Source organism: Centroberyx gerrardi, chromosome 8 (genome assembly GCF_048128805.1).
Source record: "Centroberyx gerrardi isolate f3 chromosome 8, fCenGer3.hap1.cur.20231027, whole genome shotgun sequence".
Classification (NCBI taxonomy): Eukaryota; Metazoa; Chordata; class Actinopteri; order Beryciformes; family Berycidae; genus Centroberyx; species Centroberyx gerrardi.
Window position 1 is genome coordinate 9,352,134 of NC_136004.1, and position 27,964 is coordinate 9,380,097.

Genomic DNA, 27,964 nt, shown 5'->3' on the forward strand with positions numbered 1-27,964 from the left:
AGCGTATCTCTCGAGGCAAACATAGAAGTCAGGAATGGAAAACATAAGGGAGAAGTTCCCCACATTATTTAGTGGGAAGTCCATTTATATGTACTCATAGATTATTTCTGATTTCACGGTGAAATTCAGCTTTGGGACAGACAGTGAAGCTCCTCTTATCCTTTTCTTTGAATTATGGATATTCCAAACTGTTATTTTCTTGTACATGGAAAACAAAATGTCCAATATAGGCCAAACTTTAAGGTTATGCACAGAACTATATTAACTGAGCAGAAACATGGGATGACCTGTCCTGCATGCCACTAGAGAGCACTGTTGTATAACCTCTGGAACAGGATGTGGTTCAAGAGCAGCTGGTCTAAATATCTGAACTTCTCAGTATCAAGTTGTATCTCAGCACCCAAGTTACTAAACATTATCGGCCCTTTTGTATATACACTTTATTGATATGTAGAATGTTAGTTCCATTGCTGAGAAGTAAGTGGTCAGCATGGTGGAAACCTTTTTCCCTCCATTTGCCCACCTGCTGATATTTTCCCATTGCTGTTACTCTCAAGTCTCTGACTGTATCTCACTATCATAACAAAGTCCCCAAAAACCCCTGATGGTTTATAACATACTTCTCTCCTATCACCATGGAACTTCTTTGACTTTCTTGATTTTGTTATTCAGGCAGTCTGAATGTTTTCATTGTATGAGATACAACCATGAACATGCTTGAACTCAGTCTCAACAGCCCCCACAGGTGGTGTTAAACTGTAAAGTAACAGTGTAATTCCTACCGTGGCTGTTTTGATAGACGTCTTTGTGCCGAATAAGATCTGATATTGTTTTCATTTGCAAATTCAAGATTTTCCCCCAAAGTCTTTCTTTGTTTCGCCCTCTTCTTGTCTTTCTTTCACAAAGAAAGTTGGCAGGGATGATAAGTTGGAAGAGGACTGGAAAGGAAAGAGGGCAAAGTGAATGGAAGAAAAGCTTTCGAGAGTTAACGTAGTCCTTTATCTTTTCTCTCTCTCAGTGTAACCTGCTCTCTCTCTCTCTCTCTCTCTCTCTCTCTCTCTCTCTCTCTCTCTGGATCACCTTGTACCATTCTCAGGTTCAGCCTATCACCACCTTTTTGTGTGGAGCTCCTGTTACCCCACCCCACCCTTGGGAAGATGGCATTGTACTGTATTTGGAAGGGAAACAGAGCTCCCTCTATCTCCCTGAGACATACCACTGACCTGTAATTAAGTCCCATTGTACTATTCAGAGGACACTCCTCGCCAAAAGGGACAGGGGGCAGTGTGCGGACTTTCAACAGTACAGATACTGTTGTGACTAATGCTCAACCGCACAGGCTGGGTTTATCAAAAAGGACCACATGCAGCACACAGAAGAGCTCGCATTTTTCGCTCTCTAAAGAACTCACAGCTACGTCGATGGGTAATGAGATAGAATCCAGATTGTCCGTCTCTCATTAGTGAGCCATCGCTGGCTGCCTCTCTCTCTGTTGTTGCCACTCCCTCTCTCTCCCTCTCTCTCTCTCTCTCCCTGCCTCAGCCCAGTGTGCCCTCCAAACCCCCACCCACCCCTTCCCCGCCATTCAACCCCATTGATCATGCATGCAGAAATTTAACACACCCCTTAATTCCTGTCCAAATAGCCCCTGTCCCACTTTCAGAGCTTCATCTGTTCGTCTGCAGAGGATAGAGTAGAGCAGGCCTGTGTGCAGACGGGACACTGGCTGCCCAAATCAACCCAGCACTCAACATGGATGAACTGTGTGAAACAGTCACAAATACAAACCCGTCCCAACACAAATTATGTTACACACGCTGTACTTGCGGTATTGCTCTAAATATTCATGTTACTAGTATGAACATGGACATTTATCTATCTGCTGCACATTTTTTGCCTGCCAACTCATAGATTTTGTTCTTATGGTTGTCCGACCCAATAGGACATGCAATGTTAATATGCACAAAAAAAAAACCCTCTTGAGCTCCAGACTTCATGGTGCAAACTTTGCACCAAAACCCGACCTATGGGTAGGACGGCATTTATTTGACACCCACCATAAGTCAAAGCTGTCATTGTCTTTGTTTGAATTGCTCGGGCTACACATTGATCGGCCTTAACATTGGCTACCAGGTCACATGTTGAGTCAGTGTTGAGAAGATTAGCTGGAGCTGGCTTTGGTACTAATTAAATACTTAAAACCCAGCAATGAATGAGCACAGTACACAAACCTCCTGTTATACCACATTGCATAAGCCGGTTTGCAGTATGGAAGGTGTATTAAGACAGAGACACACTTTGTTGCTGATGCTATCAACACAGCTGTTAACATAAATACTGGTAGCCTAAAAATCAGTTCTCCATAGACATTCACTCAGAATAACTTCACAGATAGCCTGTTGTCGAATGGAAGTTACTGAAGCTAATTGTCATCCTTTCAAAAAAGAGCTATAGTAATCCTATACAAAATTTTAGATGGATACTATACAAATATCACAGCAAAGCCATAAATCCCTATTTAAATATTACAGGAATATTATAGTGGTATCATAGGAGATCAAAAATACCATGAAGTAGAATAAAGTCACTGTAAACTCATTGAGGACCATAGACACACTTTATGTCCATATAAGAATTTGAATAGCATAATATAAACTCACTATTGAGCACCTCAGACACACTATGAGATTATTATAATATAATAATTATAATATTCCCTATAGGAATATTACAGTGATTTTTCATTAGGGAAAAGTTGGCTTGCTGTTGATATAATATTTTTAGGCCTCCTAGAAGTGAAGAGTGATAACTAACTTCTCAACTTTAACTGTCAGGCAGTAGTTGTGGAATTGGATTCACTTGGCCTGACACACTGCACACAGCGTGTACTGGTGTGTGGTACAACGTTGATTATTTTGAACGACAGTTTGTGTGTTTGTATTTATTTTTCAATCTGAAATTAATAGTTTAATAGTTAATAGTTAGTTAATAGTCCCTAACAAACATCACTATAATAGCCTATTCTTACAATATAGCCACCTGTAGGGACTTTTGGTGTGTCTGTGGTACCCGTAGTGAGTTTATAGTGATCTTATCGTCCTTTATGTTATGTTTATTATATTTATTTATTTATTTATTTATTTATTATCTTTAATAAATATTATTAAATATGTATTTATTGCGGGATCATTATAGCCTAGTTCTTGTTACTGCAAACTTCAGTGTGCGTAAAATGTGCGTAACAGTTTATGTGGACTAAGATGGAAACTGCGTGAAGTCAGTCAGAGTTAGGCAGAATATGACGGGAAGTTAAGCGATCTTGCCTTCATAATAAAAGCCTAAAGTTTGAAGAAGTAAGTATTGGGGTGTAGGAGGAGCTCAGACTAGCACAATCAGTATCATCTTTAAAATCACTTCTTAAAACTTTGGACTATATGATGGCTTGTCCTTAGCCTTATTATTTTTACTATTAAATTGTTTTTACCTTATCTTTATTGTCTGTCTTCTTCTTTAACTTGTTTTATTATTTTATGAGTATGATGTTTGCTTTTATTCAGTTGGTAAAGCACTTTGTAATTGTTGTAATTTTATCCTACAAATAAAACAAAATTGAATTACAAAACAAAATGTAGCCTAATTACCAGTCACATCTCCCACACTGTAAATTTGAATGACACATTGTTGCACATATCCAGCTGTCCTTGCTCTACAAATCTTCCTTAAAGACATTAAGACATTTGAATTGAATTTTCCACCATTTTGGGTTTCTTGGGTGGTTTCTTGAAACAGTTTTCATCTTAAAGTAGTAATCTGTGAGATCCTTGTTTTTTTTATTATTACTATTTTGCTGCTCATGCTAACTACCCAGTTCTACTTATCTCAAACAAGCTGCTGTGTCTGCCACTGATCTAAAGAAATTGATCACTTCCTGTGCAGCAGAGGATTTTTCCGGGGAAAGAGCTACCAGACACTGGGGGTTTAGAACAGCAAATGGAAAAGCTTTCATGAACTGGATATAGGCTGAAAGCAGCAAAACAGACATTTATTTATTTGAAAATGTCACTGATTATTACTTTAAGGCTTTTTTCATTAGCCATACTTAGTCTACTGATCGGCTGAGAGTCCATCAGTCATGGGCTGGGTTGAGTAATTTACTTTAAAAATGTGTTCCATTACATTTACCAGTTAACTCATTAAAACTGTAATCCAAGGGACTCTGTAATATATTCGGATAACTTTCAGTTACTTTCAGATTACTTTACCATAGGTCTATTTGAGGAATAAAGTTAGGCCTACAGAGAAGAAAAAGTGAAAAAAAAATTCACATATAAACACTAATTTTCTTCTGTGCCACATTGTATATAAGGAAGTATAACAGTTGACACTACTTAAATGGCCTTCTGAATTTCTCCTTTTCATTTTTAAAGTAGGCCCTATTCCCAGAAGTAGCATAATCCTCTAATTTAGTCATCAGATCTAATAGATTAAAATACAATACTGTGCAAAAGTCTTAGGCACCCTAGATGTTTTATATACATTTTGTCTTAGACGTTTATTTATTTGTTTTCTGCATTAGTGTCAGTAGACTGCTCTTTATAGTAGTTTTTTTTAATATTTAGAAACTTTTCATTTAATTATTTTTGAAAGCATCTTCGCTTTACAGATTTTATTTTTTTTTACATGTGCCTAAGACTTTTGCACAGTACTGTACATGTTTACTGTTGTTGTCACTTTGGTAGCCTACTGCAACGGGTTCGTCAGGCTTTTATTTTGAAAAGCGCGAGCAGAAGTTGTGTAGTTTTCCCCTCGCGGCTCGGCGCTGTCGTTGCCGCTAAGTGGGATGAGAGAGAGGCTGTGGGACTGGAGGAGGTGGAGTCTGTCCCAGCCCTCCCAGAGCCTCCTGCATCTGGCCCGCTCCCCTCTCTCTCACCCCGGGCCAAACCCGCCCAGCTCCACTCGCTCTCCGCCTGTTTTCCCGCACGGCTCGGCCTGGACAGAGCGCACACACATACACACACACACACACACACACACAGACCGAGGACACGGAATGGAGACGGAAGGGAGCCAGAGCAGCCTGTCCACCACGGACTCCCCTCACGACCCCTGGTAACACAAAAACAAACTTTTTTTCTTGTCTACCTCTCCTCATACACCTCAGGAACAGACCTGGCATTTTGCAAGCAGACCCGGTCTGCAGCCAGGCGGCTCACCTCCGGACAGAGACCCTCCTTTCATCTAAAATGAAGGATGGTGTATTCTAAGAGTCTGTCTCTACATACAGGAATAGACTTTTAAACTCTCAATAACAAGTTTGTGTTTACTATGTAAAATATTTATAAAGTCACTGAAACTTGCCTCTATGAATATGTAAATGTGAATGTTTTTCTGTTTTTTTTTCCACAGCAAAATGTTCATAGGTGGACTCAGCTGGCAAACAACACAAGGTAAAGCTTTTTCCACCACTAGTTCTCATAAAAGACACTATGCCACTGTCTTCAGAAACCCTTGCATGGAATATGAGGGAACCAATAGAAAGTCGTTTGAAAAGCTGTATTTCTGAGTGATTTTACTTAATGCTTGTGTATATTTTCTTGATTTGTTTATTAGTTTTTCTCTCAGTGAGTTTTAAATCTAAAACCTGTTCCTGAATGAAAGAGCCCATTCAGAGCTGGTTTATTTGTAAAGGCTTCAACATTGCAGTAGAATAGATTAGTAATTCTTAAAAGTCCAAGAAAAAGGCTTCAAGTAAATGAACCAGATTAATAAGATAAGAGAACCTGGTTGTAATTACTGTGTAATTTCAAGGTTTCTTTTCTTAATCGCTGGTCATTTTCTCTTTGACGCACTAAACTGAGAACTGTGTTAACTGTGTTGGACTAAATCTGAATAGCCTGAAAAAAAGTTTTGACACTCTGTAGCCCAGCAGCTTGCCAGCCTGTAAATAACAAGGTGTCAGTTCTTGCCGAGCTATTCGTTCAGTTCTGTATTCAGGTACTTTCTGATACTAGTTGATTTATTTACCCTGTGCACCTTGCCTTGTGTTTCAGAGGGGCTGAAAGAGTACTTCTGCAAGTATGGCGAGGTGAAGGAGTGTATGGTGATGCGGGATCCAGTTACTAAGCGCTCGAGGTGAGGGAGCCGTGTGCCCATCAGGGCTGGCTGCTCCGCCGCAGCTGAAAGTTTATCTGACCGCTATGATTCCTCGCCGCTCACAACATATCATTACATGTCACCGTCCGCTTCTGTTTCATTAATTCCTTCCCCTGATGTCTGCAGAGGCTTTGGATTCGTCACCTTCGTCGATCAGGCCGGCGTGGACAAAGTGTTGGCTCAAACCAGGCACGAGTTGGATTCAAAAACAGTGAGTTCTCTGTATTTACTTCCCACCACCACCTTACCCCATTGCTCACTGTTTGATTAGTGGATTTCCCAATAACTCATCAGAGAGGCGTAACACCGCTGCATTTTATTATGTTTACTAAGGCCCACTGTGCTAATGTTTTTTTCTCAAACCAACCCTATTTTTGCTGTTGGTGTTAAGATTCTCCATTTTGGTCCGCTGCTGCACCTCAGTTGTAACCGCATTACATGCTGTGAGTGTGATTAGTCCACTCACTGTTCTGGACCATATATCCATCCATATGCTAATAGTGGACAGTTGAGACACATGGGAGAATGGGCTCTCTCTTTGCTTCGCTCTCCAGCCAAACAGGCAAGAAAATGTTTCCCAGTGTCAATTTCCATAGAAACAGGGGCAACCAGACAGGGTTGCTTTCACTGCCAGCCTCTGATTTGGTTTCTAGGAAGACTGAACACAAACTTTCTTTCTGCGTTTTCTGCAAAGTTGCTTGTCCCAAGGGTAGAAATGACCTCAAAAAGAAGTTTTTCGTGGCAGCAACATGAGAGCGTTTGCAACCTGAAACCACCGAGGTGTAAAAGCAGCCGCATACACACAAAAAAAACAACAGATTCCTGTCATCTTCCTGTTGATCTCAGGAAGGATAAAACTCTCAGCGTTGAGATGAGAAAAGCCAAAATCAGACTGTTGCCCTTTTTTACCTGTATGAATTGTACCTGTGTGTTGGCGAGAGTGTATTAATCGTCTGTGTTTTAGAGTGTGAGTGTGTGTCTTTTGTCAGTAATGAATGTGGGCTGGTCTGGGAACAATGTGGCCCGTTGGTCGCCATAGGGACCGCTGCCCCCCCCACCCCCCCACCCCCCTCAACCCCCTTCCCTGCTCGGTGAGAGTGGCGATGGCTGTGGGTTAGTCACTGTATTGAAATGTGGGGAGGCTCTTTTCTTCTTCCGCTTTTGTGCTCTGAGCGATACACCTTCTCAAGTCTTGGGAGATAAGTGGAGGGACTGAAGAAGACGCTGCACAGGGAATGGAGAGGGGGAAGAAAAAAAAAGAGGCGGTTTGATTTAGAATAGTAACAAGAGATCAGAGGAAATGAGAAACTTCTGTTCCAGCGCTATTAAGGTGGAAGTTGTGTGATAGAGAGGTCAAATGAATTCTGTTTTGGTTTTCTGTTTTTTAAAATTTTTTTTAGTTTCCCCCTTGTGTCCCACTGCCAGTGTCACTTGCAGGCACGACAGCCATGACAAGTAGGGCCATCATGGTTGGACGCCACTAACTCACCATGGGGTTTGTTTCCATAGTGACACCCCCCTCCACTCTTGAAGAATGGCTCTGACACAAAGGAAAAAAGAGGAAGATAACAATGCACATCATTTAGAATCATTTCTTGGAGACCAGTAATCAAGCCGGCGCAAACAGCCGCGGTCACAGAGAGCAGACGTCACGTAAACCGACCGTTTATCCACACGTTGCCTCTTCTGAAAAGCGACTTATTAAGATTATTCATGTTAGACAGCAGAGACGTGGCTCATAAGCTCTGCTGTGTAATTGGAGTTTTTCCTTCTTATTTGTGCATATATTAGCCTCGCAGCCTCGCCGGGCCGTGGCGGGGCCCCTTGTGGCCGGCAGTAGGGTGTGTCGGTGGCACGGTGGGGGCTGCGGCGGCCTCAGAGAGTGTGTGTGTGTGTGTGCTCGGCATGGAGAGGGCTCAGTGATCAGCCACAGGGGTTGGATGGTGAGTAGAGTAGGCCTTTTAGAGAGCGCTCCCTGCCCCCCTCTCTCTCTCTCTCTCTCTCTCTCTCTCACAGACAGGTTATCCTGTTAGAGAGGGGAGAGAAAAGTTCTCCAGTGGCAACAGAAAGAATGTGCCATGCTGTGACCGACTGAACCGCTCCGACACTGGAATTAAGAGAGCTTTGCACAGCGGAGAGGCTAAAGAGCAAATACAGTGCCGCAGAGGAATTTATTGGTGTTTATTGTGTTTTAGGACAGATGCAGCCTGGGTTTTTTGCCTTTTGACTGAGTATAGCAAGGCAAGTTTTACACTGATTCATGTAACGGCCACTCTGTTAGTTGCCCCTCTGGGTGCCCTCCCAGTTTCCTGCTATCTGTAAAGTTAGTGTGGAGCGACGGCCGATGCAAACTGCAGGATCACAGAACAGAGTTTCCATTCAAAAGTGATTCTGAGCTGCACAACAGAGAGTTTTACAACAAAGTCACACAAGAATCTTTATTAACTCTGTGTGGAGCCGCATGAGGCAGAGTGACACCGGCTCTGTTAACCCTCTCCTGTCCGAGCCGCCGTGCCGGCCTGGAAGGAGAGGAGGAGGGATGGCAGGCAGGCAGGCAGGCAGGCAGGATAACCCCATCTGTGATTAGCATGGCTCTCCAAGCTAATAGGATTGGAGTCAACAAGCTTGGGCTGTTCCTCTGAGTCACAGATATGTTGAGCGCTGCCCAATCGGCGTGTTGGGATAAGTGCGTTCCCAGCTAAGGCTGTGACAGGCAGTGCGCTCGGCCAACTGTTGCATAGCTGGGATGCAGTTGGTCAAAGGGGATTGTCCTGATTTGATAAACCTCTCTTGGTATTATGTTCAGCTTCTCTGTTACCTTGCTCTGAGCGCAGAGAGCTTGGGCCTCTCTTTAAAACACTGCCTCTGACATCTCAAAATAACTTCCGACTAGATTATCTGTCCTCTTACTAATTGATGATTAATACAATGTGGGAGAAAGCCTAGCATTTGCCTGTAAGATTTGCATTATTTGCTTACTTTATGTTGAAATACATCTCCAGTGTGTTCTCAAATTTTGGATGCTCAACATTTCATTTTTTCCCCCCAAGAAACAAACAGATTTCAATAATACAGCTACTTTATCTGTTTAATGTCCACAATTTCCTCCCCATGGATGTGTGCTGCTGTATGTTGATTTTGTTTGTTTGTGTGTGTGTCTGTTTGTTTGTTTTTGAATGTGCACAGGAGTATTGGACATCAGGAGGGTTGGTGACCGGAGGTGACTATCAGAGTAGTCTAGCGACCATAGAAACTAAACAGTAGACTCTGCATCTGATCCTCCAGTCTAGCCTAGTCTTCTCACTCTGCTCTTTAGAAAAACCTGCGGTGATGTCGACTGTTATTCAAGTAGAAACAACACTGTACCCTACTCTGGTAAACGCATGCGTTTTACCATAGAGGCTCTAGCTCTCTACTGTAGTTCAACTCTACCCTCTCATGGTTACGGACTAATCTTAGCGCTGTACTGTCTCACCATCTCTTAGCATAACAGCAGTACAGTGTGGAGTAGTCTAGTTGTTCTCTAGCTCTATTAGACCAGTATAGACTAATATAGAGGCTCAAATTCCAATTCTGCAGCCTGTCTGTGATTGCATCTTCATGGCATGATGTGGTTCTCTATCCAATCTTAACCTTGGTGACTTGTAGCACATGTGAATTCAGAGGGTTGCGTAACAAATTGCATTGGTTTTTGTAGTTGTAGTGATCATTATCAAGTTAGTTAGACTGCTAAAAACAATTAAGCCGTTCAATCTAGGGCGTAAAAGTGAAGAACTGCAGAGCAGAGGACGATCCAGATCGAGGAAAATCACCCTCACCTAAAGCTGTACAGTGGGACTAATGGTCTCTATGGGACTTGTTGTCATCATCACCTCCGTCAAGAGCTGAGCGAGGCAAAAACAAACAAACACAAACAAACAAAATGAGGTGGATCTGCTGTCAGTGTGTGTGATTGACAGCTCTCTCTCCTCTGTCCCGTCCACTCTCCCTCCTCCGTCCTTGTCTCTCTCTCTCCCTCTCTTTCTGTCTCTCTCTCTCTCTCTCTCTCTCTCTCTCTCTCTCTCTCTCTGTGCTGTCTCTGCCCCGCTTTACCGCCACACTTGTCCTTTCTCTCTGTCTTTCCTTGCGGAGGTGAGATGCGTTTGTGATTGTAGTGCCTGTGTGAGATTCCAGGAGATCACATGTCACATGTTAGTGACGAGGGGCAGGGGATCGCTGGACATTCCCAGACATTCCACCTGCGCACAACTGCACACTCACACACACACAATTCACATACTTAAATACAAGCACATGCTTACATATATGCAAAAAACTCCCACACATGCATACAAACACAAACACACACACAGATACTCATACACAGATGCACAAACTTGCACATAGACAATGACCCGCACTCAGAGATGTAGTGGAGGGTAATCCCACCTAAATCCATTTTACCCTCTTTTTTATTTGTGTAATAGAGATTACCCACCTTTTTAGTCTGATATAAATCTTTATGATATAACTTTATAGTAAACATCATAGTAGTAGTAGTATCAAACTGATATAAGTTTTTGTTTATATTGGTGGTTGTTTGCCTTATGATGATCACTGACTGGAGGTCATAGTTTACCCGCCTTTGTATTATTTACCACTACATTACTGCCCGCACTCATGCACAGACATACACACACACACACACACACACAAATTCAGACACACACACTTGATGTCAGTGGTCTGACATGCGCCTTTTCAGTTTCTGATCTTAGTGTGTGTTGATTTGAGAAAGTATGTTTGATAACAATTTAATCTCTATTCTTCTTGACAATTATAAATTCTTTCATTCTGTTTTCCAGCATTGAGTCCCGAGTACAATTTGCCTTGACTTCTTTGCTTTGACATAGGAGTGGAAAATTCGCTGTGCTAGCCCAAGAGCAGTATTGCATTGTTATATTACACCTTCATTGAGGAGTTGCTGGAGGACGAAAGATGAAATGAGTTGTGATGTCAGAGTACACCAAGGAAACACGAGAGGCTGCTAGTTCATCTGTGTCATGACATGCTCCTAACCGGACGTCTCTTTCTCTGTACTCTCTCCTGTAGATTGACCCAAAGGTTGCGTTCCCTCGCAGAGCTCAGCCCAAGGTGAGTCCAACCGCCTTCTCGTTGTGTTGATCTCACTTCTGTTCATTGTTTGGAGCAGGTTGGCCTGTTTCTGTGTTCAGCGTTTCACACTCTATCTGGGCTAATGCCTCGTAATCTGATGAACGTGACTGCTGCTGACATCACTGAACTGTTGTGTGATCATGTGTTAACGCAAACTTTCACAACTTTATAGACACGTGTAAAGGATAAGGGATAAGTGAGACAGAAATAGGGGAAAACGCACGTAATGGGTACATACTTCCCCTTCCTGCATAGATTCCCATTCAAACCACACAGTGCTGATGAACCAATCTAAATATCTGTATTGTATTTCTGTACACTCTGTCATGATGTTAGCCATGTTGACTTTTACATAAACAACAACAAACTGTGGAATATTGATAATGAATCATTTTGTAATGCGAACAGCATAAAGAAATACTGGTAGCATTGCTAGCGAATACTGGGAGGCCCATGTGTAGGCTACCTAAGCAGTACTTGTATCTAAATGCAACAGGTACATAAAAATGGCCGCCTCCTGGGTTTTTGTGATGGTTCAACAGTCCAATTTTATGGGTCTGACTTCGCTCACCACCTGTGTTTCTTGTATCCCCCTCTCTTTCCCATTTCTCCACTGAACGTTAACATAAATGCATCCATTGCTAGATAGCTAGCTAGCAGACATGCATGATTGGACGCTCTTATCTGACGTGTTTCTTTCATTTGGACGATGACCCCCCACAAACTGTCAGTCTACAGTATTTAAACAGGTTGTATATGATCATTTTTGTGACAGTACACTTCAGAGTATAATATCAATTTGATCTTTGCTTACCCAAAATCAGACAGAAACATCTGTCTAAGCTAGCGCTGAACAAGCAATTTGCGGTCACATTTACTTGTCTTATCCCTGCTCCTAAGGTTTGAATCAGGGGGCAATGCTACAGCCCACATCCCCATCTTGTCAACAAATAGTTGTGGGAGAAAGGGGAAGTGATGCAAAAGACCAAAATAATAACAGGTGTTAAGCATTAGCGGCAACCAGACTTAGCTTTGTGTCCGATAGGAAATAGCGGTTCGACTCAGAGGTTTTATGCGCTCTGTTGGTAATCATCCATCACACAAAAAATAGATATAGTTAATATAAACAAATAAGAGATATTTATCTTTATCTTTATCTTTTTTTGCGTGTTTTTTTTTGTTTTTTTTTGGTCCCCTTTTCCCTTTGCCCTTCGAGAGGTCCTTTTGTCCTCTTGCTAGGCCGTCATTGTAAATAAGAATTTGTTCTTAATTGACCTGCCTAGTTAAATAAAGGTTAAATAAAAAATAAAAATCTTTAGAACTACTTTGGCATTGTTGTTCAAATTGTGTCCAATAAATGGACCTTGTGATGTTAACTAATAAAGCAGAAATACATAAAAAAGTAATCTTGGACAAATGTGTTTCCTCATTTGACATCATAAAGTTTCAACATGGCTCTTGTCAGTTTAGTGTTTTGGCTTGGGCCAAGACGCCATCTTTAAGCCCCTGATCCATTAAGAATGCACAGATTCACTTTACAGATGATAGATGGATATAGAGTTGTGCAGTAGAAGATTTTAGGTTACTCAATGATCATAGGCAGTTTTCAGCTCATTACTCAAAACAATACATAAGTAATTAGTAAAGTAATATTATCACTTAACTAATTGAGAGCAGTAATTCGTTACACTAGTTGTTATATTATTTTTACATTTCACCCTCAAAATTGGCAGTTTCATCCTCGCTTACCTTAAAAATCGGGATAATTCAGTTACCCCTCCTGCAAATGATCAGGGAAACCAAATATGTTCAATGTCCAAATATGTCCTTTTGCTCGCTAAAATCAAAGCAGCAAGAATACATCACCCAGAGAAAGTGACGTTTTCTGCCTTTTCTCATCAAAACTAGCTTATCATGAGAATATGATGACTAATTGAGGAAAATTAATCGGAGGATGGAGATCAAAGGGATAGGTTTTGGATTATTCAATATCAATCCAATATTTAAAAGTGAAAACCTTCTTTCTTATTGGAAGCTCAAGCTGTAATGTTAGTACTGAAACTGAAATGTTTTTTTTTTATTACACTACTCATTACTTGGAACAGTAATGATTTTATTGCAATGTGTTGCTGAGTAACTTGTTACATCCAACCCTAATAATAGGATACTAGTAATAGTAGCTAAATATATGGACAGATGTTGTTGACCCATTCATGTACAAATGTAGCCTATGTAAATATTGTAAACTTTGTTTTCAGTGCCTTTTTGGAGCTTTGGGGAAATTAGAAACGTGAAGGCCCCCCCTTTTCTAAATGCTGCCTGAATCAATATGTTATTTAATGAGAAATATATGACAGAAGATGACGTGTTGTGTCATCAAACACTGTTCTTTTAAAAACTGCAGTAGAAGTTGGTTCATAAACCGGTTTCCTCTTCTCACAGTTAGTGACTCGGACCAAGAAGATCTTTGTGGGAGGCCTGTCTGTGACCACCACCATAGAGGACGTCAAGCAGTATTTTGACCAGTTTGGAAAGGTGAGTAGAATAGTGGAGCTGCAGAGATTATTAAAGCTGTTTGGGTGTCAGACTGTGGTCGAAATGCTGAGTGAAGATGTTGAAATTAATAAATTGACATCCTTGGTCAGAAGCAGAGGCAGAATCACTTTATTTGTCAGTTAGAAATTGTCTTACACATATCAGACATATCAACAATTTAACACACAACAATCCCACAGTTCAGTCAATCTAGACATCAGAACAGTATCCCATCCCAAAAGCCAAGTCTGATTCACAACACATTCTTACTTTGGGAAAAACTTCACATGGAGTTGAGCGGCCGCCTGGAAGTGAAGGAGTTACTCATCGGAGGGTGAGAAAGGAGGGAGAGAAAAGGGGTGGAGAGTGAAGGGAGGGAAAAATAACGAGGCTGAGAGGCTCAGGGAGGTATGGAGCCAGAGCAGCAGGCGAAGTTAGGGACTAGAGAGAGAGGGGGGAGAAAAGTTTTGTAGTGAGTGTGTGGTGATGGTGAGGAAGGAGGAGGGATTATCAGAATCTGAATTAATCTGATGTAACAGCTGCTCCTACCCACAACCCCCTCCTGGCCCGTTACCGTGGTGACCTGGCTTGCCCATTGTCCCTAAGTAATTCAGCGGGTAAGGGGGTTTTGTGTTGAAGGAGGAGGGATGAGGTGGTGTTAGGGGGTGTTAGTATGAGTGTGTGTGTGTGTGTTGGGGTGGAGGGGGTCAACTCAGGAGTTGGGCAACAATAATACTAGTTGACCAGCGCTCAAAAAACACCACAACTAGTAAACTTGTCACTTAGTGTTCATTGTAGGCCATTTTCTTTTAACTAATGTATGTGTGTGTTTTTTTAATATCCATACGTTGCCCAAGTTTTTAGATTCTGGAGTCTGAAAGGCGTCGGGCAGAGAATAGATGATGGGCTGACAAAGGCCCCGGCGAGAGAGGGAGGGCCTGACAGAGAGAGAGGGAGAGGGAGAGGGAGAGGGAGAGGGTAGGGTTGTGGAGGCGCAAGAGGGGGGAAGTGGAGCAAAGATGGGGTGTGGGGGGATTTACTGGGGCTATTATGCCTCTGTACAAAGCTAGACAAATATTTTGTTAGTTTGTCCAGAAGTTAGTTATTTGCATGCTTGGAGGTCTCTGTATTACTCATACTCTGAAATGTGTCTTCCAGTATGAGCACTGGAGAAATGTACCCTCTATGTAATTAGTGTGAATCAGGCGCCAAATGAGGTTTGCTGGACCACAGATATCGAGATACACAGTCAATCCAAACAAATCCAAACTTTTTCAGCAAGTTACATGAAGACGGTCCGCATGGCGAACCCTTGAAACTTTTGAAAGTCGAACACAGGAGGAATTTCTCTCAGCCGCGTGTTTCCGACCGCGTGGTTCTTTATTTTCACTGCCAAAGGTTTCGCCTCGACTCTCTCTGCGCTCCTCTCCCAATCATAAGTCTGGATGAATTTTAGAGAGAGAGATATCGAGGGATGGACGGGGAAATGTAGGCTCCAGCCATCCATGGAAGTTCCTGATTAGACTGCCTCACTGGACCTTTTGTGTCCTGTCCTGTTGGGGACAAAGGGGTGGAGAGAGGGATGGGCAGGGGATAACAGGCAAGATGAGAGGTGGAAAAAAAGAATAAGGGGGAATATTGTCCGGCAGGACGCCATTAAAATGTCCGGTGTTTGAAATATGGAGCATTAACGTGCGATTAACTTACTTTGACTTTAACTGCACGCATTGTTGCGATGTTTTGATGACATCCTCCAGGGAGACTGTGCTTCGTTTCAGCTCACATCATGATTGTAACTCAGAGAGGTTTATGTGCGTTTGCCTTGTTAGGTCAAGTTTTTAGTGTCAGCTCAAATTTTGATTATCGCCTTCTAGCGTGAATCACCAAGTGTTTTCTGGGCGCTGTGGCTTTGACCCTCGCACTCTTTACAACCGCTTGCTTCAGATGTTGGCGATCTAGGAAGTTAAAGGTTATTCTGCTGATCTTGGATAAGAGCGTCAGCTGAAATGAATATGTATTGTTGTGGAGCGGTGGAGTGCTGCGTGTTCGGCTGTGACAGCGCAGAACGACGGCTGGTCGGGAGGCGAGGGGGTGATGAGCAAATGTCAGGGTGGAAGGAGGCAGCGACTTGAGAGGCTTCAGACCAACAGGTCCCCTTTCACGCTGCCAGAGGCACTCCTCTGTCACCCTTGACCTTTCTGTAGGCAAACTGCCCTCGGGGGGTCCACACAAACACACACACACACACACACATGTAGACACACTCACACTGTGTTCCAGTGCTGAGCAGAAGCGGACCATATCCACTCTGCTTGCCAATAAACTTATTATAGACCAAGAGCAAAGATTAACTTACCAAATGTTTATTTGGCCCTATGCGTGCACATGAGTGTACACATGTCGGTGTGTGTGACAGAGAGAGGGAGGGAAAGAGAGAGAGAGACAGAACGAGAGTAGGTCAACTTTTCCATAAGAAACTATGGGTGTGTGCATAGAATAGACACCTGTGTCTTTGCTGTATGAAGGGAGGCCGGGCCAGAGGGAGAGGTCAAAGGGAGAAGAGGAGGAGGAATTATGGCCGACTGTGCCAACAAACAAAGCCTCCAGGCCTCTTTGTTCTCCCTCTCCCTTTGTCTCTCCGCTCTCCTCCCTTTCCACTTTGACCCAATCTTTTTTGTGTCCACCTCTTGCTCCTTTCACTCCCCTCTCTCTCCTTCTCTCTCTCTTACAGTACTCTCTGTCTCCCTGTGCTCTGTCTCACCATATCTCCACCTGTCACTATTCCTCCCTCTATCAGCCCTCCTCTCATCGAGTCTCCACCTGCCCACAGGATTCACCTTTCTGCTTGTGACCGGCTACTTTTCTTTTTTCCTTCTTTTTTTTGTTTGTTTTGTGTTTTCTCTCTTTGCAGCCCTCTTTGTCTCACTGGCACTCTCCCACTATTCATAAACGATATTTGATGTTGGCTCAAGCTCTTTTATAAGGACTTTTTGTACAGTTGCCATGGGAATGTCAAACTTTGGAGAGCAGGGGGGAAAGGGGGCAGATTATGGGCTCTCTCTGTGAGAAGGATTGTGACCATGCAGGCAGTTCAGCAGCAACAACACAAACTTCAACTTTTCATATTGGCCCTTATGTGCATTACACATATACACACAGCTTGTTGTATTTCTTCTGTGTATTTTTTCTGTCTTCTGTCTTTTTCTGCCCCCCTCGGTCTCACTGTCTCCCCTTTTGTAACCTGTCGCTCGTCCCCGCCCCCCTCCCTCCCCCCCCTCCCCCCCCCTCCCCCCCCCTCCCTTCTGTCCCATCTGTTGCTGAGCCTCCCTGCAGAACTTGAGAAGGGGTGAGGTCAGGCAATATGCCGCGTGGCAAGAGAGAGCGGCGCGTAAAACTGTGTTGTTTGTCTCCCCCAGGTCGACGACGCCATGCTCATGTTCGACAAGACCACCAACAGACACAGAGGTGAGACCGAGTGGGCCTCTCCCTCTCCTCTCTCTCTCTCTCTCTCTCTCTCTCTCTCTCTCTCTCTCTCTCTGTCTGTCCGTCCGGAGCTTTTATTCCCCACATCTCTGCCTCTCCTCTCCCCCCCCCCCCCCCCCCCGCCCCCGGCCCCCTAGTCTTCCTCCAGTCCTGCCCGGCTCTCTATTGATCCCCTCCCCGCCCCCACCCCCCCCCGGGCCTCCTTCCTGTGGGCTGAGCTGGAGGAGGCGAACGAGGCTAGGCTAATTAGCCAGTCGGTTAATCGGGATCAGGATAAAGCCTCCTTAAGCACCTCCTCCCCACCCTGGGACTGATCGATTATGACAGCCTACCAGCTTTGCCCGGGCCTTCTGGCCAGGAGGGGGGGGAAGAAAGGATGAGTGCAGAATAGCAGCATCGAGGTGGGGGAAGGGGGCAAATGTGTTAAGCGGCTATTACAGTACCGATTACTGGAGACTATTAGCAGTACTGAAGCACATAAAGGCCTGCCGTCTAAATCCAGAAGTCTTTTTAACAACTCTGTGTTGAAATTTTCAACTCATGCGCCGGCCTTGTCCTCACCAGGGTTCGGCTTTGTGACGTTTGAGAATGAGGATGTGGTGGAGAAAGTCTGCGAGATCCACTTCCATGAGATCAACAGCAAGATGGTGAGCCTAGATCTGTAAACATTACATCCCCACTTTATGGGTTGAGTTTCAGTCACTGGCAAAGAGAAGTTCTTCATATATATTTTGTCTGTAACAGGTGGAGTGTAAGAAGGCTCAGCCCAAGGAGGTGATGTCCCCCACGGGCTCGGCCAGGGGGCGCTCTCGGGTGATGCCCTACGGAATGGACGCCTTCATGCTGGGCATTGGTATGCTGGGTAAGTTTCTATTGATCCGGACAGGAAGGACGTGGCCCCGCACTACCTGCTTCTCTCACCTATACCTGATAATAACTGTTCCCGGACCGAGGCCCGGGCCGCCTCAAAGGTCATTTCTGCCTCATGTGGAGAAAGCTGACCACTGAACCGAGGCCTGTTAGGGAGCTGAAGGTGACAACACACTAGTCAACTCCCCAGCATACTATAGAGCCTTGATTATCTGGACCTCAGACTGAAGAACTGACCAGTCAAAGTGGCCGTAATGAGGAAAATAAATGCAGTGATGGGACAATGTAACATGTTGCTATAGACAATCATTGACTTGTTAATAACTAAACAAGTTTAAACTGCAAATTAGATGGTACAGAGAATTTTTTAATTGGCTTTCGATATTGCTCGTACATGTATATGTTTCATATTTTATAAACCTTTGTCCAGAAAGTCAATACATTTAACAACTTTCATTTCCGCCACCATGGAGTTAGGATAAACAGATTTTCTACTGTACTTACTGTAGGGCTTGTTTGTGCATCTGAGACTACATTTACTATACCAATGCCACCACCTAGTGTTCAGTCTAAGAACGACACCTCTTTGTATTCCAGTGCTTTTAGTTGGACTGGTGAAATGTGCTGCAGGTAAAGGGAAATGCCACCCCACCCCAAAAAAAATCATTTAATTGTGTTTCTTACCTGGAGGTGCTTGTGTGGGACAATAGTATTATTATCCTCCTGAATGTCAGCCTTGGTTTGTTCCTCCTGGAGGTGGCTGGTAACAAAGAGCTTCACTGCATAATGTGCCTTGCAGAGAGTGAAACGGGGGACAAGGAAAGTAAGCAGATAAGATTAAAGACGGGAAAGTGAGACTAAACTCTCGAACACAAAGACAGCCCAGTCCTGTCCTTGTGAAGAAATCCAGACCGCAGGTGTAGAATATCACCCACCTGCATGTCACCGACCATACCGGTCTTCACAGACAGGGGGCAGCTTTGCTCTATCTAAACCACAACAACACAGACCTCATCCCTCTTTATGTTATGTGTTTCTTTTTATCGACCATAACTTGCTATAATGGACTGGTGCGCTGTTGGTCTACCACCCATAGTGTGATTTTCCTCTGTCTGCATGTGAGATCCTGTTGTCCTTGTGCCATGTGTGCCCGTATCACACCAAGACAACGTCCTGTACATGTATTGTAGTTGGTGACTTGGTGATTCAGAGTCTGATGGTGCCGTTGTCCCCGTAGGGTATCCTGGGTTCCAGACGACTACCTACACCAGTCGGAGCTATGCTGGCATCACCCCTGGATATACCTACCAGTTCCCTGGTAATCTCACTACACTTTCCTCTCCTGATAAAGCCTCGAGTCATTTGCTTAGAGAAACCACACATCTAACCTCAATGAGCAGCATAAATAAAAGATGCAGTCGGTCCACTCCTGAAATACTCCCAAAAAGTGTTTACTTTCACCACTTAGATCAATGTTTCGATTGAAAGAAATTTTATATTACAGTAGTGTTGACGCTCTTATCTTTCATATTCCTCTCAAGTGACACTTTTCACCAGCCTAGACTTTAAAGTAATACACAAGTTTTGGGGAGATTGGCCTGTTGGTCAGCGTACCTGTTAAGTGATGAGAACATAGACACCCAAATCATCCATGTGTCCCAGGTAGATCATTCAGTCCAGTGCCCCATGCTTTAGCGTACACTATGTTGTCAGCATGGATCACTGGGTGTATTCCTGTAACAGTGCCCTATATGAATACAGAATCATTAGGCAGTTTAGTTGTGTGTTAAACTGACAGCAAACACACTGTCACAAATACAAACATGTTTCCATGGAAGCACATGAAGCACTCCGAGTGTCACTGGCTGCTTGTAAATATCAGTGGAAATGCATCTGCTTAGCTTGTGTACACGTGCAAGTGTGTGTGTGTGTGTGCGTGCATGCATAAATGCTTTAACAATGCTGTATATTTAATTCAAGTGTGTGAAGTTGCTCTGGGTAGTTACTGATTTGTATTTGAAGAGTTTTATTCCAAAATAAAATGTCCACCAAATGAAAAATGTGACATCTACTCTTAAATAGAATACAAAATAGTAACATTTGCTGTACTTTTTAAAATATTATGAAATGAATATCAGGTACAATGTTTTTTTCCAAAATGGTTGTATAGTCTTTTGGAATGAAACCTTTCATTTGTGCTCGTACGGTAGTAGCATGATATCTCTTAAGATGGCACATTAAAATATTCTCTGTCTCCCTAATGTACACTGCTTAATGTTCAGAATATGTCACTATATAATATTCCTCCATCCTATAATTCCTTCTTGCATTCCTCAGACCCTGTGTGTCCCAACATGTGCCCCCCACACCTCCTCATCTCTGAGGAGTTGTCCCCATGTGTGTGTGTGTGTGTTCTCCTTGCCGGCGGTGGTGGTGTGTGTCTCACCAGCACTCTGATGTTTCTGTTTTAGAGTTCCATTTAGAGAGGACCCCCCTTCTGACTTCACCCCACCCCCCTGAGCTCACAGGTCAGTCAGTCCCTCCTCTGGACTTTACAAGCAGCATGTTGTCATTTCAGCACACCTACAGTCGCCTTCAACACCTGATCAACTCTTTGGTTTGCATGTTTGTGTTTGTCAGTCCTCCTCGGTTTATATCTGGGGGCAGGATCAATAACAGTAATGAGCACGGTTTTGCTATTTGCTTTAAAGGCTTCCTCCAGTGACCTCATCAGGCCCTACGCTTCTCTGAACACAGTCTGTCAAAAAAAAAAAAAAAAAGGATGTCTGTCCCCAGTATTTCAGTGTCCGCAGCTGTCTGTTTCAATTGGCAGGGATAAATTTTTACTCCTACTTTGCCTTATAAATCGGTGATTTACCCGTGAGGCTTGGTTGAAATTTTCAAAAAGTTTTCAAGGTCACTGGAGAGAGACTTTAAGTGATGTGTTTTTAGCTGCCTGTTTGAGATGTTTAACCTGGACCACCTCTTCTCTGTCTCTGTAGCCATTCCTCTCACAGCATACGGACCAATGGCAGCAGCAGCGGCAGCAGCAGCAGTAGTTAGAGGTATGGATGTCGAAAAGCTGTCATTTGTTTACTCCATTGTTTTTTATTTTACCATACTGGGGCATCTTATATAGTGGGGTTTGTGATATGTCAAGTCCAAGTCCAACACCTTGATTTTGACAAAGCGGATACTAAGATAGTAAAATTTGACATTGTTGTTTCCACCTTTAGGCTCCACCCCGTCTCGCTCAGCTGGATTCTTAGGTACCAGCAGCCCCGGGCCGATGGCAGACCTTTATGGAACAGCCAATCAGGACTCTGCCGTCAGCAGTTACCTCAGTGCTGCAAGCCCTGCCCCGAGCACTGGATTCAGCCATAGTTTGGGGGTGAGACACCGCCTCTAATGATTATGTATTTAGGAAGCATTTGTTTGTGTTTTGGACTGGTCTCTCTCCCATTCGTCATAGTTAAAGCTGCGGGTCATGTGTCTGTTGAAATGTTGATACTGCCTAAAACGGCCTCACAGTAAGAGCCATGAATCAACTGGTAATGTACATTATTCACTGTTGTCACTATTGTGCTTTTGTTTTTACCACACAGTAATGAGGCACTCAGAGAGTGTTGGGTCGTTTATATCAGTGGTTCTCAGTCATGTGCCGCTGAGGCCCAAGAGTCTGCAGGTTTTCATTCCAACCAAACACTACAGCAGATCATTTCACTGATTACACACACTGTCAACCAGAGACCAGGAACTAATCAGCGATATCAGCTGCTGTAGTGATCAAATGGAATGAAAACCTATAAACTCCTGAATCCTGATGGCACGTGGTTGAGAACCACAGACATAGAGGACAATATAGTAAATTTAAACTTGTATGTTTGCTCCCACAGGGCCCTTTGATCGCCACGGCCTTCACTAACGGCTACCATTGAGAGAGTGTCAGTGCAGCGCTGTCGACTGAGAGCTGGAAGGAGTTGAAGCTGCTTCGGAGCTGATCTGGCCTGTCTCTGTCCAGTCCACCTCTCCGGCTGGGGCAGCTGACCTTTGACCCCTCAACCCCCGATGTCAACCCGAACCCAGCCAACCCTACTGATGAACCCCCCCCCCTCCCTCCCTACCTCCCCCTCTCCCCCTCCCTCCCTCCCTGTCGCCTCACTAAACTCCACCTCCTGTCAGAAAAAAAAATATATTTTAGTTCACAAGCAGGAGCAAAATCTTTGAAAATGTTTATGACTACATGTAATAGCGACACATACAGATGCTGTATTTCTAGTTGGTTTTTTTCTGTTGTTTAATTTCACTTTGCTGTTTTTTTTTTGTGATGGTTGTGTTATTTCTTGGCTGTTTTATTGGTTTATTTGACCTGATTTCATTGAGACGAAGGAGAACAATCTCCGGGTGAATCCCGTCTGAAGGTCGGGAGCTGTAATCTGTTCTGAGTAAGTGTATATTTGTCACTAGTTCATACTGAATTTTAACAGAACATTTCTGATTAATACTATTTTTTGAAAATGTGTCACAAAGTGTATATCTTGGTAGGTTTTTAACAAGAACTTGTTACGCTAATAATGATCAGATGTTAACGGTCATTATTATCATGAACCCAGTCGCAGTCACATAATTCATGTGCTGTATGATTTTGTAAAATATTGTAAATACGACTCTGTTTTTGGGGGGTTTCGGCAAAATTTGGGTCCGGGAGGTGAGAGGTGTGGGAGAAATGTTACGATTGTATTCTGCGGATTTTGCTTGTTTCATCAAACCGTATGTGGTGGAAACCTTGACTGTTACATATCATAGTTTCACAAGCATTTCAGTTTTTCTGTCAATGTTAGAGCAGCCATATATTACTCTCCACAGTAAGGGGGTTTATAAATGATGTGTCATTTTGAGTCTGTTACTGTTTTCAAAAGCTGGTTTTCCCTTCAACTGTGAATCCAGGCCGGACCCTCTGTCAGCAGGAGAGCTGAGTCTGAGGCAACACTTCACCACGGGGATATGAGGGTGTGAAAAGGCTCCTTTTATCAGGAGGGGGAAAAAAAACATGCTGTTTTCTTACTTTGTCATATTTTTGTTTTGAACTGTGATTTTGAATATGTCGTGATTGTTAAGGAAAAATGAAGGACTAGTATGCAGGAGCCGTCGTAAGCAGGTGTGGTTATGACTGGTTTATTCTGCAGGTTGTGTTGATGTGTGAGAGCGTGCCAGTGTGCGGGGTTATGTGGTTACACACATTGGTTTCCAGTGTGCCATGTGCTGTTTAGGGGATGGGTACCTCAGTTGCAAATGTGAAAATTTTAACCTGACTTTTTTTTTTATTATTATTATTATTACATTAACATCATTGTCTATGTCAAAGTGTGGATGGAAGTCTTTCAGAAATGTGGCTTTTCCAACAGGAGGTGGGTGGGGGTTTCTTAGTATCTTCTGTTTACCTGTAACCCCGCCCACCATCACCACGACAACACTTGACAGATACACTGCATATCCACTGGACGACACAGACTGTAGCAATGTGACAGAGTTATTTTCAGACCAAAATAATTGTGTCCAGAGCTACTAGGATGTTGCACTGGCAGATCACGATACATGTGTTTTCCTTCGAATGTTAGTTTAAGAACAAAGCACTATCAATCTACCAAACACCAGGTTTTAGATTTTTGATACACTTTCTCACACTGCTGCGGGCTACCATGGTAGTTCACACTTTTGATGCTGTTTTCACTGAAAAATAACAATAATCTTGTCAACACTGTAACCTTTTCTGATTTATTTTTTCCTGTCATGTTTCTTCCTTGGAAAAAAAAAACTTTTTAAAATTCCTAATAAATTATTTTAAAACATTCCACTTATGCGTCATGTTTGACTTTTTTCAAAAATTGACCCGTTACAAATGAGTCTATATGACATCTTTGTCCACTGAAGAACATGTGTCGATAGATTATTAGAACTACGTGAAAGAGAGGGAAAGAGAAATGCAAAATTGGCCAGAAAGTTCAAGTTCCTGTGAAGCTGTTTTTTTGTCTCCAAAGGTGATGTTATAAATGTCCAGTCAGGGATGGAAGTCAAGGATTTGGGGCATTAGCATTGTCTCCCTTCATAATATCATCTATTTTTGGATAAGGATGCACTAAATCCTCTAATGTTTTCATATCATGGACCCCCAAATAGACTCACATCAGGCCATGGACCCCCATTTGATCAGATTCTGTCCCATTGATCCCCATGTGGTCAGATGTTTTCTGTTGATTTAGTGCTGAATTACATAAACTCCCTACACATGTGGGGAGGTATTAATGGTGTTAAGTGACACCTATGATCAAAATAGTAATTCTTACACATTCTGTAATTGGGATCATTTCTAGTGAATTCAATTCTAGTGAAATGAACCTATTCCTTATTTTGCTGGGGACCCCTTTAACCTTCTGTGAACCCCATTTGGAGAACCACTGCACCATCACACCAGTAAACTGTCCTTCCATGTGTCAGTTTCCTCTTCCTTCCTTTTTACTCACACTCCTCTTTTAAGTGACGACTGCATTCCCTTCTTAGAGTAATCAGCAGCTCGTCTATCTGCTCAGTCTTTACGGCAGCGCAGTCTCTCAGTCCCTCTCACGTCTCTCTGCTGGCTGATATTGCCCTGTCATTAAATTTCTGCCCCCCTCCCGGTCTCCGCTCTCCCTGTGTCCCAGCGCTGAGCCGGGCCCATCTGCTCCGATGTCTCCGGGGAGGCCGCGGCCGGACGTCAACACCAAGCCCCGGCTGGCCGGGAGCGCTGACCTCCTGAAGGGCGGGGAGGCTCCGGAGGTCCCCCCTCTGAGGAACTACCTCTGCCTCACCATGATCACCTGCTTCTGCCCGGCATGGCCCTTCAACATCGTGGCTCTGGTGTTCTCTGTACTGGTGAGTCTTGTGGAATTGTGGTTCACCTGGTCCCTCTATGAACGGTTAAATGAAAAGTGATGTTGTTATGATGTTTTAAACCAACAGCGCATGTCCCTTCAGGCACTGCACAGAAGTCATATATGTGGCACGACATATGGACTGATACATTAGAGGAGGGAATGATATCAGTAACCGTGGTGGATAAAAGCGAGGACAGTGTGGGATGCTGGTTAGTATTGATTATGTGTCAGAGATGTCTGGGATATCCCAGTGCAGCAAGAACAGTGCAGTAATAGCCATTTAGTGTGGAATTGGTGTATTTTTTCATCTTTTCAACATAGAGTGAAACAGCAAAGTATAATTACAAATGAGTAAGTCTGAACCATAATCTCATGAGTTACAGAAATAGCCCCTCCACTTCTTTGAGCAGTAAGTCAGTGTCATTAACAAATGCTTCTGCTGATGCAAGCTCAGATCAAATGTACTTCCAGTATGACGGACTATCCAAGAACCAAATCGTGTTGGTGACTGCTTTACAACCCAGACCCTTTCCAGGCTCAGACAAATGGCATAGCTATACTGTCCAATGACTTTATCCCGGCTGTGTTTCAGTAAGGGGAAAACCAGCTTGCTTACTGGTTGTTGACTCAGCTTCCTGGTGAATATTCCTCATTCACCGGTATGCCACACAGTTGGCACAGAAGTGTGGACGACACTTGTCGGTTTGTCTCTGTATGTCAGAAGTCTGGGAGCTGTCATGAGAGACAGAGCGGTGTTGACTGTCCCCCTTAACACAACTCGATGTGCCAGCAGCAGCTGTTACATCGTTGTAGCTGTGAGAAACAAGATGAGGAGTGCGAGGCACAGTAATCCACCGCTCTCTGACCATCTGCCTTCACATAAATCTGAATTCTAGAGAAAAAGCAAAGCAGGGACAATGTGAGAAACGCAGATGCAAAGCAACAAACTGTTTCTCTTTAACAGATCCCCATAAAAATGATTTTGTAGCAAGATTTCTGCTCAAGTCTCTTATTGGAGCCACCAATCAGATATTACATTTCCTCTCAAATAGTTATCATGTGTGTCACTTTGCCAGTGTGTCTCCATTTGCCTTACTGGTATGATGTATGACTATGATATCAGGGAAGTAAGACTCATTCCTGCCTGTTGACTTGAACTGATATTCTTATCAACAGCTGAGTCACTGGTCTTAGCCCCTCGCACCCTGATTTCCCCCTTAAATTTCCCCTTAAGTCGCTTCAAAGTTAGACAAAACATTTTTTTCCATACTGTACAACAATGCTGCACACATATTCAGTATCTCCTCGTTCCAATGCTTCACTGAAGCTATATCACACTTATATTGAGTGAAATATTCAAATCCAAGACGCCACTTTTTATGGCTGCACCATTACATCAAACAGAAAAAATCTAGATGTCTTGTGCATCATTTTATACACATTTCCCTGTAATTCAGCATGACATGTTTGGTATCTTTGGAAACCTTGACTAGAATTTAAAATAAATTAAATTAAATTTAAAATAAAGTTCAGCTGGTTGTCTCCTGGTGTTAGTGCCCTGCTCCACAATTCAAATGTCTTAATACTAATTTGTATCCTTCTTCTCTATTTTCCAAACCGCTCCTTGACACCCATAGGCCCAAAACAGCTACGATGAGGAGGACTACGAAGGCTCTCAGCGGCTGGGCCGGAAAGCCCTCCACATGGGGATCGCCTCTTTCATCATCGGCCTCCTCGTCATCACCGTATTCAGCATCGTGCACTTTACTACGGTATGAACGCACCGGACGCAGTGAGGCGAAAGATAAAAGGAAGCTTAAGATTTCAACTTTTCTCCTCTCAACCCCACAGGATGTAGTTTGACCCCTTGTAGAGGAGGAGGAGGAGGAAGAGGAGGAAGAGGAGAGGAGATGACACTAACGTGGAGCGGTCACCTCCATGGGATGAAAAGCGTCTCTCCTTTCATCCAGAGCATCAGACGTTGTTCAAGAGCTGGCAGAGTCCCACTTTAAGTCACCTTTGAATCTGTGCAATGACAGGGAGATAGAAAGTATGTTTATTTATGAACTTGGCTGTCTTAACATGCTGAGTTGATGGAACATAGGGTCTCTATGAAAGAGGACCCCACAAATGTTTCCATTGATGAGAAGTGGGGCTCATGAATTGTGCTATATTTTTGTAACCAAAAGCCTGTGATGAGCTGTTCTATGTTCTATCCATTCAACCACATTGATTTCTTACTGAAAATGAAATGTAGGCTAGCATGTGAAAAAATGCCTAATGAATACCCTGAGGTACAGGCTTTTTGTCATTTTTTTTTTTTTTCTGTTCTTTTATGTATATTTGACATTGCAGTATCCAGGCAGAGGGAGTCTTAATGAATGAATGAATGAATGTGGCATGCATTGAACTGTAAAATAAACATTTTTACCTTTACAAAATGTGGTCTGACAAAGCCATCCATGTAATCTGATGGGTTTCATTTCAAAAAGGGTTTCATTTCAAAATGTCATATATTTGGAAAAAAAAATGGCACATCCTCCCATAAAATGATTCCTGATATGAAATTAAAACAGATTTTAGAAAGACATTTCAAAACTTTTGCCCACCAAAATTTACATTTCTTAAGGTATCTATATCTATAATCTTGAACAAGTGAATGATACATTTTAAGTATACAGGAACAGCTTTCTCCAAAAATGGATATTAAGCGTTTTAACTTAATTTGATTTCTTTCTCTCTGGCAAGGTATTGAAGAGTTCCCCCTTCTTATTCCTTGTAATGTAATGCAGTAATATTCAGGAAAATCACTTTAATAATACCCTATTTAGATCAAATAAATGTTGGTACAGATACAG

At 43.1% G+C, this 27,964-nt stretch overlaps 2 protein-coding genes across 6 annotated transcripts; both read left to right on the forward strand.

Annotated features, from left to right (window-relative positions):
* The first annotated feature begins 5,019 nt into the window (after nt 1-5,019).
* Nucleotides 5,020-22,133, forward strand: msi1b (musashi RNA binding protein 1b). 5 transcript variants are annotated; one of them, XM_078285180.1, is made up of 15 exons: nt 5,045-5,109; nt 5,407-5,447; nt 6,051-6,132; nt 6,280-6,364; nt 11,245-11,286; nt 13,750-13,842; nt 17,259-17,307; nt 17,890-17,972; nt 18,070-18,187; nt 19,433-19,513; nt 20,667-20,723; nt 21,198-21,262; nt 21,318-21,360; nt 21,432-21,586; nt 22,092-22,133. In XM_078285180.1, the coding sequence occupies exons 1-15, from the start codon at nt 5,051-5,053 to the stop codon at nt 22,131-22,133; spliced, it is 1,095 nt and encodes a 364-aa protein (XP_078141306.1). In that variant the 5' UTR covers nt 5,045-5,050. The 5 variants fall into 5 exon arrangements, with proteins under 5 accessions (XP_078141311.1, XP_078141306.1, XP_078141308.1 ...); XM_078285185.1 differs by lacking the exon at nt 21,318-21,360 and having other exon boundaries at nt 5,020-5,109; nt 21,198-21,260; XM_078285182.1 differs by lacking the exon at nt 21,318-21,360 and having other exon boundaries at nt 21,198-21,260; nt 21,432-21,587; nt 22,072-22,133.
* A 2,293-nt stretch (nt 22,134-24,426) lies between these two features.
* LOC144539606 (transmembrane protein 233-like) lies at nt 24,427-27,240 on the forward strand. Its single transcript, XM_078285158.1, has 4 exons — nt 24,427-24,431; nt 24,894-25,104; nt 26,744-26,878; nt 26,958-27,240. The coding sequence occupies exons 1-4, from the start codon at nt 24,427-24,429 to the stop codon at nt 26,967-26,969; spliced, it is 363 nt and encodes a 120-aa protein (XP_078141284.1). The 3' UTR covers nt 26,970-27,240.
* Nucleotides 27,241-27,964: the final 724 nt, after the last annotated feature.